Source organism: Mustela lutreola, chromosome 16 (assembly GCF_030435805.1).
Source record: "Mustela lutreola isolate mMusLut2 chromosome 16, mMusLut2.pri, whole genome shotgun sequence".
NCBI lineage: Eukaryota > Metazoa > Chordata > Mammalia > Carnivora > Mustelidae > Mustela > Mustela lutreola.
In genome coordinates, this window is record NC_081305.1 from 13,448,958 (window position 1) to 13,462,897 (window position 13,940).

Below are 13,940 nucleotides of genomic sequence, written 5' to 3' on the forward strand. Positions count from 1 at the left end.
AATATTAGGAAAACACTAGTATAATTAACTATAGATAGGTCAAAAAGGAAACGTCTGGTAAGATCTAAAATAAGATTAAAAATTCAGCATCCACTTCTGTCAGAAACTGAGTAGGAAGTAAACAAGTCTTCCCATTTAATACATACATCTTCCCTACAGAATATTCATTGATAGAATTTAGTTTTTTGTTTGCTTTGTTTTGTTTTTTAAAGATTTTATTTATTTGACAGAGTGAGGGAGCAAGTGAGCGAGAGCGGCAGAGGGAGAGAGAGAAGCAGGCTCCCCACTGAGCAGGGAGCCTGATGTGGGGCTCGATCCGAGGACCCTGAGATCATGAGCCAAAGGCAGATGCTTAACAGATTGAGCCAGCCAGGTGCCCCAAGATTTAGTTTTTGAGTAACTTGAAGGAACACCTGGCTGGCTTATTCAGTAGAACATATGACTTCTTAGCTCATGAGTTCGAGTCCTATTTTGGGCAGGGATCCTACTTAAAACAAAGAAAAGCACTTATAGTAACTTGAAATTTTCATTTCAGTGCTTAAATTGCTGTAACTTCCATTCATTTGGGATACCTGAATGTTAACATGCCTTAACTGAGAGTTAATGGCTTTCCCACATTCATACTAGAGTGCCTCTGCACAAACCATCAAAATCACTGCTACAGTGTTGCCAACATACCATACGTATGAAAGGTTTCTGCATACCATGGACTTAGTGACACCAAATTAAGTTTATGTTAACTCTGAAGGCTTTGAAACATGTGAGACATTGAAATGGATCAGTATCACCAAGGAAAGAAAACCCAACTCAAAATTACCTAAGCAAAAACCTGAAATTTGTTGATTCATGTCACTGAAACACCCAGAGGTAGATCTGGTTCTCTGCATTTCTCTCTTATATGCAGGGCTAGCCTCTTCTCACCCTTCATGATGGATCAAGGCTAACACTAGAGTCCAGTAGAATGAAATGTTGCTTCCTGGTAGGTTCAGCACCTGATTAGATGGGCCTCATCACCTGAACCCAACACTGTGGCAGGGGAAGGAACAGTAGAGATGGGTTAGACTAGGCCACACGTTGCGCCCCTGCAGTGGGGTAGCAAGCCCCACCTACATACCACATCAACTGCTGAGTGAGAGCTGAGTGGCTTTCCAAAAAAAAAGCAGAAGGGTAATTACCATGAAAAGGGGGTAAAAAATGCTGGGAGACCAAAGGAACCGAGGTCAGGACAGGTCTCTCTCTAGGGTGAGCATACATGATGATGTAGCGGAGGAAGTTCCAATGGTTTTCCCACATTTGAGACACTCATATGGTTTCTCTCCACTGTGGATCCTCTGATGCCTACTTAGTATTGACTTAACAGTGAAAGCTTTTCCATACTCATTAAATTCATAAAGTTTCTCCCACTCTAGTGTATAACCAACTCAGAACTACTGAGGAAGCCATTTCCATACCCCTGGCAGACACTGGGCCTGTCTCCACTGTGGATTCTCTGATGCCTGATCAGATCTGTACTATTATTAAAGGCTCGCCCACATTCCTCACACTGATAGGGTTTTTCTCCAATATGGATTCTCTGGTTCCGAATTAATGAAGAATTGCCATTAAAGGATTTCCCACCCTCATTACACTCAAAGGGTTTCTTCCCAGTGTGGATTCTCTGGTGTCTAACGTAGTAAGAAGAAAAGCATCTCCCACACTCCTCACATCTGAAGTGTTTCCTTGAAGAGACGATACTCTCATCCTTTCTTCTAGTATGTTTCACCGTGAGGATTTCCTGGTATTTCTCTGGTTCACATGTCTCTGGAAAGTCACTTTCCAGAGAAACACTCTGTGGCAGCCCATGTGATATCATCACACCTCTTTCTTCAGAAATTCCCTGAGTTGATGTGGACTCACTGTCAATGTTGGTCTCGGCAACATTCCAGACATGAGAAATGGAAGACATATGCCACCTGAGAATTATTCTGGAAACAATAGAGCACTAAAATTATAGAGCCTTTGGAGATTATAATCCCAACCTCCATGTAGCCTGCCAGAAATAGAAACCTATTAAACCTATTAAAACCTATTAAACTGGAAGAGCCAAATATCACATAAGCAGAAAATAGTAGCTGTGGAAGAGGAGATGAGATTTTGAGTTTGTCCCTGTATGTCCCCAATAACTTGTGACTTCATAGTAAGTAAATGCTTGAAAATGCTCACAGAGGAAGAAACACAGAATCTAAGAGCAAGAAGCAACACCTGGTGAGCTACAAGGGTTGAGCATATGCCATCTAACGGTTAGAAATGGCTGAGTACATGCTGTTGTGGGACTTGTGGGACCGCTCAACCACTTAGAAAGGGGAGAACACAGTTTGCTTTAAGGCCCAGGAGACCGCACAGTGCCATCCTTTGTAGCTAATATTTTTAAAACATAGCAATCATGGGCTTATGTCATATGCTGCTAGTGGCAAGGTCACTGTGGCAGGGGTCCCTATTCCTGCTCCATGTTGTTTTGTCAGCTCTCTCATTTCCTATTTCCACGCAATAAGTTCCCTAGGACAGAAGTCTTCAGAAGTCTATGGTTATCTTCCATAACCTCTATGTTCTAGGCTTTTCTAGACACACCTACGATATTTATGCATGGTTGGCTAAATAAGAGGGCTTAAGGATATGCTCTGTAGTAGAGCAGGTCTGTTTAAAAGAAATATAATGTGAGCCATAAACAAAAGCTACATATGTAATTTTGTTTTTATGGGAGCCACATTAAAAAAGTAAAAAGAAAATGGTAAAACTAATTTTAATAATGTATTTTATTTAACCCAATAAATCTAAAACATTATTTCAACATTAAGTCAACATAAAAATTATCAATGAGATCATTTACACTTTTTTTTTTACTAAGCCTTCAAAATCTGGTATTTTATACTTAAAGGACATTTCAATTTGAATTAGCCCCCCCTTAAAGTGCTTAAGAGTTTAGTAAGCACACAGGACCAGTGGCCACCATGTCAACTGCACAGAAGTAGATAAAAGGAAGTCCTGCTTAGGCTTTCAGTCCTAAGCCTATGTTCCTGAACACTTACTTAAAAAGACAGAACAATGAAGGCTCACAGTTTGGCCCCAGAAATGTCCATTTTAAACAGATTTTTATTTATTTATTTGACAGAGAGATCACAGGTAGGCAGAGAGGCAGGCAGCGAGAGAGAGACAGAGAGAGGAGGAAGCAGGCTCCCAGCGGAGCAGAGAGCCCGATGCGGGACTTGATCCCAGGACCCGGAGATCATGACACGAGCCGAAGGCAGAGGCTTAACCCAGAGCCACCCAGGCACCCAAAATGTCCATTTTAAAATACACTCCCCAGGTAATTCTCCTGCACATCAAATTATGAAGCTCTTCACAATTATATGGTGACATACGTGATCAAAGTGTAGTGATATCTCACTGTGGTTTTAAACGGTATTTCCCTGATGGCTAATGATGTCAAGCATGCTTTCATTTGTGTTCCCTTTGGGTGAAATGTCTGTTCATACCTTTCGCACATTTCCTAACCGGGTTGTTTATTTGTTTTTGTTGCTGAGATTTCAGAGTTGTTTATATATTCCAGACACTAATCCTTTTCCAGATATTATATTATGCCAGGAATTATACTAGATCTTATATTCCTTTCCTCCAGCCAGATTATCTTCCCCCACCCCATCTGCAATGTGTTCTTATCTGCTGCATGCAAATCATGTGGCCTGCCATTGAAGAAGTGTCACCTGATACTCGAGGTGGGAATTCATCTAACCCTTCCTGCCTGTCCCATAGCCTGCTGCATATATACCAACAATATACCAACAGTACTTAAAAGTACTTAACTCTTTTTTAGCTTTCTAACTCTGAATCCGTAACTGGTATCCTCCAGAGCTTCTCAAACAAGGAAGTGCTATTTTAGGACACAGCAAGTGCTCAAAAACTGGCAAAACACGCATCTAACAAAGAACTATGGTTGATGGTTCTAAACCTACCTCACCTACATTTAGAGACATCACTGGTACCCTCTGCAGGGGGATCGTCCTGTGGCTCCAGACCCCAAGGCAAGTCCCCTCCTTCCAGAAGTGAGATCAGGGCAAGTCTGCAAACTGGGTATCTGAAAAGGAAGCAGAAAATGGCACTGGAAAAGAGTCTCATGTTAGTGTTCTTGAGATACCACATAAAGCTGTGTATGCAGTCAGAGGAGGAAACCCCAAAGCAGCTCAGTAAGGATAAGGCCCACAGAAGTGGGCTGGAAAATGGGGAACCCAAGATTTTTGATCAAAAGGAAACCGAGTATTTGTGACCTCTTTATGAAAGATCACTTAAAGTTTGTCAGTGAAATCCTGTGAGACACATGAAAGCAAAGAAAAGCAATGAGGGAAGTCTTCTTTAGACCACTGGGAGAGTTGAAGGCACTACCTTCAACAGAAGATACTTCTTTCCCATGGTGCCCTGCACAGAACTCCTATGGTGGGAAGTGTTCTCACCAGAGAATGGCCAATCCACATTAGACCCAAACTAACCTCAGACTTCTCCCTCCATCCCTGCCTGACATCTTCTGAGGCTGAGGGTGTGGGTGTAGCAGTTTTTGCCCCTGGAAATATGTAAAAGGTTATGAGATTCACACCACAATCCACCCTACCCTCATCCTAGGCATCTGAGTCCCAAAGGCGAAGTAGCCTTACCCAGGGAAGTCAAGTTCCCATAATTTGTCAGCATCACCTCCCTGTACAGGTCTCTCTGTGCAGGAGAAAGGCCAGCCCATTCTGTCCGAGTGAAGTAGACAGCCGCATCCTTGAAAGTCACCGCCTCCTAAAACAAGAGATTCCTACTGCCCCAGAGCCAATCATCTGGCTCAGAGCCAGAGTGTGGAGAACAGGGGACATTGTGAGGTTCTGAGGGACAGTCCCATGATGGATAGAAAATGAAAAGTAAAAGGACATGGCGCTGAATGCTAATGAATGACCACAATTACAATAAGCAACTCTGAGACTCCCTTCACTGTCAGAGAAGCTTCTAATTACGCATGAGACTTACTATTATAAGAGGCAATGTCACAATATAGAAAACTGGAAGCGAGAAAATCTTTCCCAAATTCGCCTCCCTGAAGTAAACCCTCTTCATTTTTGCACATGCCCTTCTGGTCTTTCAGACACTCTATGAACAGATGTTTGGCCTCCAACTATACTTCTCATGGGTGACATCCCAGGGATGTCTCTGCTGCCGTCCCCACTTTCCTGATCAGAGTCCAGCCTACCCATCCTGCTCCCTGCACTTACACTGAGCCCTGCTATATGTCCACATCTACCTGCCTACCCCAATCCCTACAGCCACCTACTGAGAATAGTCATGGTTTGTCCAAAGGGGCCCCACCCTCTGAAGCCCTCACCTGATACAGAACCCTGTTGTGCCATCCACCCTTCCACCCTCACAAAAGGGGGCTATGCTGCCTCTGCCTGAGCCCCTCCCTCAGAAAGAACTCTGGTATTGGGAGCGCCTCTTTAACTCCAGGCAGTCCTCCTAGGACAAAATGCTTCCTGATTCTAACTGCTGCTGGGTGGCTCCTTGGCTGTTTCTACACCTCTTGGATAAGCTGTCCTCTGCCAATCAAACAGCCTGCCAGCCCAAACTCTTCTTTCCCAGACAGCACAATGATGTGGTCCTTCTTGTCTCCTTAGTGCCTTCCCCATGTGAACATGATCCTCACTCCAAGGTCTCATGTGGTCTTGGCATCAGTCACATGCCTGCCTCAGATGTCAATGACCCACCCATGCCAGTTATAATTCTCACATGTCCAATTCTGAACCCTCACTCTCCCTTAAAGTGCTTCTAATCCTGCTCAGTACAAGGAAAAACAAATGGTAAGTGCTCAGTCTGATGCTGGTCATTATTTTGGTTCCCAGTCTCAGCCAGTAGCAACACTTTCAACCTGGTTCCCCTGGATGGGAACCTGAGAATCATTCTCAACTATCTCCCTAGTCATTGCGTAGTTCTGGCAAGCAATCAGTAATCAAATCCTGCCAATTCTCTCTCATAAATATTTCTTGAATCTGACTCCTATGCAACATCATGAGTTACCACATAACTCAACTGTCCTTTGGACCATGGCGACTTGCGATCCCTGACTCCAGGCTTATCCTCCAAGTCTACCTTTGTCCAGCACATAGAAAGAGCTTTATAAAATGCGAATCTGACCTCTGTGAGCTAATGCACTTAGATGGATCACCATACAGCAACAAACTCAAATTCAAGAACCTGAGCCTGAGTTTTAAAGGCAATAAATGTTAGAGGACAGGATGGCCCAAGATTGAAGACAAATGAAATTACTGAGAGGCTCTGCTGACAATATCCAGGAAAGGGATGATAAAATTAGGAAAGCCAGGGGCTCCTGGGTGGCTCAGTCAGTTAAATGTCAGACTTCAGCTCAGGTCATGATCAGGGTCCTGGGACTGAGCCCTGTGTCAGGTTCCTCCCTCAGCAGGCAATCTATTTGTCCCTCTCCCTCTCTTTCTGCCCCTCCCCCCACTCATGCTTTCTCTACCTCTCTAAAAAATAAATAAATAAAATCTTCAAAAAAAAATCAGGAAAGCTAAAGAAGGGACAAATGGGTGCTGAGATAGGAACAAAAGAACCTGGATTGAATGAATAAGGTGACAAAGGAGAGTGAAGAGTCAATGATAAAAATCTGAAAACAGTGACCACGGATAGTGGCATGGGGAAACTAGCAATTATCAGGAAGTGCAGGAGAAGTGGGAGGTACAATGGGTACAATAAACTGATGCATTGAGATCATGCTTCCAGGCAAAGCCATACTAATGGAAAGGAACCCAGATAATGGATGATCTGGGAATGGTACTAGAGATAGGATCATGGATGACGAGATGCGACATGAAGAAGCCTGAAGAAGACTGAGCCCATCAAGCAGCACTCAACAACCCAGCAAACTGCAGAGCTGAAAGGCACCTGGCAGAATCTTTCTCCTAACCCGGAACGAGCAGCACTGTTGCCATCTGACGGATGAGGTCAGCGGAGGCACAAAGAGGTTAGGTGACTAGCTCAAAGTCACAGTGCCCCTGAGGACTGATGAGGGATCTCCTCTGAAATTAAATTTCCTGTCACCTAGTACCACATTTCATATTGCAGCATGCTGCTGGCCTCAACCAGAAGTACTGACTCTCAAGACAGACATTCATGTGCCCTTCCTGGAACCAATTCTTTCCTCACTGATCCCAAGCCTCTAACTTTGCTCTCTTTTTGGAGGACAAATGCTATGGGCTCCCTTTTTCTTTTGTTTCTCCTACCATCCCTCTGATCCCACCTCCCAAGAATCCTGCCACCTTGTTGATCTTGAACACTCCTACTGAACACTGGATACCTCCACCACCAGTCTAAGTCTCTTATCTCATGGAGCCCTGTGTCAGGGCTGAATGTGGGAGCTCTCCAGCTCAGCAGAGATCCTCAAAGGCTGTACTTCTGATTCCTCACTCTCTCTAGCCATCTCCAGCCATTGTTTCCTGGACGCTGGGGTCTCTGGCTGCTCAATCTGTCACTGTCCAGTCACGCTGTGGGGATGAAGCGGGGTCTTCCTGCTGCTTTGGTTCTAACACTTTTGCCCACATCATTCCTCTTATTTCCCATTTCCTCAAATAAGATTTCTTGATAGATCTGAGGGAGTCACAGCTCACCTGGTGCCAGGCATTCAGGGGCATGGCTGCCATCACCTTGGCTCCCTCTCAATGAAGGGCAGGGGCTGAGGGAAGAAGCAAAGAGAACCAAGAGTGAGCCTGGCTCAGTCAGTGACCTTCCTTTAAACGTGCAAACCTGTACTAGCTGCTAATAACAACTGACATTCTCTCTAGGCCTGCAGTGTGCCAGCTTCAGAACTCAATACTTTATATTCATTATAATACTAGTGGATATGTAAAACCATTGTTTTCATTTTACCAAAACAAGGAAAGGAGACTTAGAAAGTTTAAGTAATTATTTTAGGCCACAAGAGCTGTATTCATAACCACTATGTAGTGCTATCTCTCCTCGGTAAAAACAATACAGCAGGGCAAAAATATAAATAAACAAAAGCAAAACAAAGCAAACATTTAAGAAAAGAACCCAGGGAATCCATGTGAGAAACTGGCAACAGAAGTTGCTTCTGGTGCAGGAAGACTGGGAAATTGGAATCCAGGACAGAAAACAGACTTTCTTTTCACTCCATACCTTGTGAACTGTTCAAATTTTTAGCATGTACCTTAACACATTTTTAAATATAACGGCTTGTTTAAAAATCTTTAAAAAAAAAAAAAAAAAAGAACCCAGGAGTAAACTTAGTAGGAAATATAACAAATTTATGTAAAGAAAATTACATAAAATATTATTGACAAACATAAATGAAAAGGTAAAACATGTTCCTGGATTGAAACAATCAATGTTAAACTTCTTGTAAATGCTGACTTTCCTTCAAATTAATCTACATATTTAGTAATAACTTCCTTTTGCAAAGAGCTTGTGCATGCTCAGCACCACACTACAATGCTTTATACCCATCTTCTCATCTACTTCTCACAACATTCCTTTAAAAGAGATTTAGGGTGGTGTCTGGGTGGCTTAGTTGTTAAGAGTCTGCCTTCAGCTCAGGTCATGATCCCTGGGTTCTGGGATCAAGCCGGGCATCAGGCTCCCTGCTTGGCGGGAAGCCTGCTTCTCCCTCTCCCACTCCCCCTGCTTGTGTTTCCTCTCTCACTGTCTCTCTCTCTCTCTCTGTCAAATAAACAAATAAAAGCTTCAAAACAATAAATAAAAATAAAAGAGATTTAGGGGCCTAGAGAGATTTGGGTTCCCACCCCCCTCCAAACAGATGGATTAACAAAAGCTACGAGATTAACTTCACCATGTTCACACAAAGAACAGAGAATCAAAACCTGCTCTTTGGACCAGGTCTGATTTCGTTGTAGATCTATGAGTTGTAATTGCAGCATGAAAAATGCATTTAAGATAGGCAAGAGAGCAGTCAGAAGGCTAATAAAACGTCCCCATCAGCAACGATGAAGAGTTGGATAGTCACAGTACTATTTAGAACTCTACTATTAGCATCTCTCACAGGCTGTTCTATAACGGGAAGCAGCTGTAACTGTAGATACACACAAGCATATTTATCTGTACACATTTATTCAGTCTTCTGGATGGTACCTCTCTAGAAATTAATCTTTTTTTTTTTTTTTTTTTTTTTTTTTTTTTAAAGATTTTATTTATTCATCAGAGAGAGAGAGAGGGAGAGCGAGCGAGCACAGGCAGACAGAGTGGCAGGCAGAGGCAGAGGGAGAAGCAGGCTCCCTGCCGAGCAAGGAGCCCGATGTGGGACTCGATCCCAGGACGCTGGGATCATGACCTGAGCCGAAGGCAGCGGCTTAACCAACTGAGCCACCCAGGCGCCCCTAGAAATTAATCTTTAAGTGTTCTTACTTTCCCTTTACACGTGATCAGCACCCAAACTGCTCCAAAATCGCCAATGTTTATTCTGTCTCAATGCCCTTGGCTTGACAAAAAAATGAAATGTTGGACATGTGCCTTCTTCACCTCAAGATCTATTATTCCACTGAGGGAACTGATTCTAGAAAAATAAGACATCAGAGATCTCACGGGGGGGTAGGAAGCTTCTTGGCCATTTTAGCATTATGACCCTGGCTTTTATCTCTTCTCATTTCCTCAGCTCAGTCACTGAGGGCCTCAACCTCACTTGGGAATCTGCAAACGCTTCCAGTCCTGTATTTCCATACATTTCCATATCATAAAATTGAAAAACCGTAGGCACCATGGCCCTGTTCCTATAACCTAAAAAAACTCTTGCACACATGCACAGGGAGTCATTCTGCATAGATAAAAAATTATAAGCCCCAAAAGTTTGATTCAGTCATGGTTAAAACTTTGTTGATACTGCAAGTAACAAGTAACAATGGTATTTAATGAGAAACCTTTAAAGGGATGAATATTCTTATACACGCTTTTGAGAAATCAATGCCTACATTTCTTTAAAGAAGTATTTTAAAACATTACATACCAGTTACCTAAAGGCATTAAAAAGAGGAGCCTAAGCCAAATGGGACACCAGTGTAGTATGTGTCCAATCAGTGCACACTCTATATGTGGTAGTTACCATGGAGTGTTTCATTCAGCATCTTTTTTTTTTTTTAAGATTTTTTATTTATTTATTTGACAGAGAGATCACAAGTAGGCAGAGAGGCAGGCAGAAAGAGAGAGGAGGAAGCAGGCTCCCCGCTAAGCAGAGAGCCCGATGCGGGGCTCGATCCCAGGACCCTGGGATCATGACCTGAGCTGAAGGCAGCGTCTTAACCCACTGAGCCACCCAGGCGCCCCTTCACTCAGCATCTTTACCAGCCTTCTTCTGGGGTGTCTTTCTGTACTGCAAGATGGAAAGCTAAATACCGAATGTCCCATATCTGGGCTTCTGAATGGGCTCCACTGGCAGATGTATTCATGCAGGACCAACGTAGAATTTGAGTCTCCGTCTAAGGCCTCCTTTAATAAAGAGAAAGCATTATCACCGAGTACCACAGTTTTATATTTGCCTCCTAGGTAACCTACTGTAAATGGAAAGATTATGATTACTGCAAACTTTTTTATATTTTTTGTGGGAAATTGTTCTTGCGTGCTCTACTTGCTATAAAAAACCCCACACTTGTTAGTATATGTTTGTTGTACAAAATTGAGTTTATTCACTTAATATGTAATGAGCATATTACCTCTACTGATTTCTTACTATTTGTGAGTTATTCCCTTCATTCTGTAACCCCTATTATATAAGTAGTATGTACTTACCAACTATTAAACATGAAGAACACCTTTGCTTTTGCTTTCTTCTTACAGACCTCTTTGAGTTTGCTTCTTTTTTTAAATAAAGATTTTATTTATTTAGTTATTTATTTGACAGATCACAAGTAGGCAGAGAGGCAGGCAGAGAGGGGGTTGGGGAAGCAGGCTCCCTGCTGAGCAGAGAGCCCAATGCGGGGCTCAATCCCAGGACTCTGGGATCATGACCTGATGAAGGCAAAGGCTTAACCCACTGAGCCACCCAGGTGCCCCGAGTTTGTTTCTTTAACACATTTGAGGATATTCACTATGGCACTCCTTGAAATAGTAAAAGTAGGTAAGTAGGCTGTAGAAAATTCTATTCATTAGTTAAAACGAACTAGAGCTACAAGCTTCAACATGTAAATCTCATAATAATAATGCTTAGTTTTAAAACTCAGGGTTTCTCCACAGTGCGGCTTAATGCCAAGTTAGCTGTGTACTCCTATTGAAGGTTTTCCCACATTCCTTACATTGAGATAGCTTCAAAACTCTTCTGTGGACTTCTCTAGTGCTAAGTTGGGAGTTACACCAAAAGGTTTTCTTACACACTGTATATTTGAAGAGTATCACCCCCATGTCCATTCTTCAGTGCTGAATCAGTTTTGAATTAAAGCTGATACCTTTCCCACATATCCTACATTCATAGGACTTCTCCCTGGTGGGAATGGTTTGAAACTGATAAAATGTCTACACATTGACTAAAATAACCTCTCCAGTGGAGATTCTAATCCTGTCCATTCCTGCTGCAAAACAACTTTTATTCCCCTTCCCTTTCCCCACCGTGGATATTTCCTATTGTCTCTTCAGTTCGTAATCTTCTAGAAACATAGTTCTTTGGGGGTGCCTGGGTGGCTCAGTTGTTAAGCATCTGCCTTCAGCTCTGGTCATGATCCCAGGGTCCTGTGACCGAGCCCTGCACTGGGCTCCCCACCCAGTAGGAAGCCTCCTTCTCCCTCTCTCACTCCCCTTGCTCGTGCTCCCTCGCTTGCTGTGTCTCTCTCTGTCAAATAAATAAAATCTTTTTTTAAAAAAGAAAGGTAGTTCCTTGGAAAATGTTTCTTTGGAGTTTACTAGAGAGCATAATCTCTTCCTTTGCCGTATCATTTGTTGTTATGAATTTATTTGCGGTCTTGGTTACATCATCTGTACTTAGAAGTGGAAAACAATATTACACTTAAGAATTGCTCCTGAGGGGCACCTGAGTGGCTCAGTTGTATGAGCGTATGACTCTTGATTTTGGTTCAGGTCATGATCTCAGGGTTGTAGGACCAGCCCTGTGTCAGGCCTCTTGTCAAGCTCTGCACTGGGCATGGGGCCTGCTTGAAATTCTCTCTCCCTCTCCATCTGCCTCTTCCCACTCTAAAAAGAATTAAAATAGAAAAAAAATTTTAATTACTCCTGAGAAAGAAACAGGATCACAAAATTATAGAACTATTGAATATCATTGTCCAATCACCTCAACTAACCAATGACAAGCTGAGGCTATTATAAAGGAAATATGCAGTATCTCAAAAAAGGGAAATGGTCAAGGTAGAAAAAATAAACCAGGCCTTGTTGCCAGTTACATGTTCTTTCCATCACCAGCATTACACTTTCCCTAACCCTACATTTGGACCCAGCAATTATGTCAGAGAAAAATTATTTCACATGTAGGCAATGAAACATGTCCAACGATGTTCACTGCATCAGTTTTTCAAAAGAAAAAACTCCAAACAACCTTAGTGTCCATTATTAAGGCAATGGCTAAATCAACTGAACTTTAGCTCACAAAATGAAATACTATACTAAACATAAGTAGAAATGAATGAACTTGAACTATGTGTTTAAATCTAAATTACAAGGGTGCCTGCGTAGCTCAGTCAGTTAAGTGGCTGCCTTTGTCTTAGGTTATGATCTCAGGATCCTGGCATCAGGCCCCATGTTGAGCTCCCTGTGCTGCACTGGGCATGGAGCCTGCTTCAGATTCTCTCTCTCCCTCTGCTCCTCCTCCCCCTGACCATGCTCTCTCTCTCAAATAAATAAATGAAATCTTTTCAAAAAAATCTCAATCACATCATGTTGAATTTAAAAAATAAGCTGCAAAAAGATATACCATTTATGTGATTCAAAATGTGCAAAGTAATGTGATGATGTTTATGGAAATAACCATATATAACAAGTTTAAAAACATCTATGGGTGCAATTAACACCATATCCAGATGGTAAACTGCCTCTGGAGCCACAGAGAGGGAAATGCAGTTTAATATAGAGGACTTCAATTATATCTGTACTGCTTTAGTTCTTAGAAACATCTGAAACAGCCATCACAAAACGTTAACATATGATAAAGCCAAGAAGAGGTACATAGAGGTTTATTATATGCTATTTTTCTACACCTAAAATATTTCTAAGAATGTTTAAAAATCTCAATGGTACCACTAGTAGAATAAAAACAGAAGAAATCTTCCAAAATACCTAAGGATGATAAGAGTAAAGAAAGCCAAGTCTACATAGCAAAGGGGACTAAATAGGACAGCAATAATCATCAAAAATTAAAAGCATTTAAGATGATAGATGTCAGGCCAAATTTTATCACATTAAATGTTAACAGGTTAAAATATTCCTAAAAGCATCAATATGCCAAATGGATGAGACATACTCTACCTACATATAGATTGTAGTAACTATACTGCTACTGTAGAAAGTAACTGGGTTACTTTCCATAAGTACAAGGGTAAGTAAGCCTGTGAATAGGGTTATTGCCTAGATAGCCTTGCAAATGGAAAATCTTATATTTCTAATATGTGGAGCGCCCTTCCTCTTTTCACTCAGGACAAACCCCAGGTATCCATGAAGTACACTATCCTAAACAGAAATTCCTAAATTACTAACTACTCATGCAACAAATTAAATGTAAGTGAGCTCTCTTACCCCTTATTACTCTCTTATAGTTCATGTACAATACATTCTTTCTTCATATTTCTTGCCAAAGTCCAGGAATCATTAAAAACTGGGAACAATAACTTCTGTATATTACATGTGATTTCTTGTACCTAACTCATAGTTTTGGATGGTCCCAAAAGAGCCTTGGTTAAAGCTTC

General features: G+C 42.0%; 1 protein-coding gene across 1 annotated transcript; it reads right to left on the minus strand.

Moving 5' to 3' along the window:
• Nucleotides 1-1,220: 1,220 nt before the first annotated feature.
• LOC131818726 (zinc finger protein 19-like) lies at nucleotides 1,221-7,706 on the minus strand. Its single transcript, XM_059153374.1, is given in 7 exon segments — nucleotides 1,221-1,408; nucleotides 1,411-1,909; nucleotides 2,579-2,587; nucleotides 3,513-3,526; nucleotides 4,014-4,111; nucleotides 4,670-4,809; nucleotides 7,683-7,706. Coding segments are annotated over 7 exon segments (972 nt in total).
• Nucleotides 7,707-13,940: the final 6,234 nt, after the last annotated feature.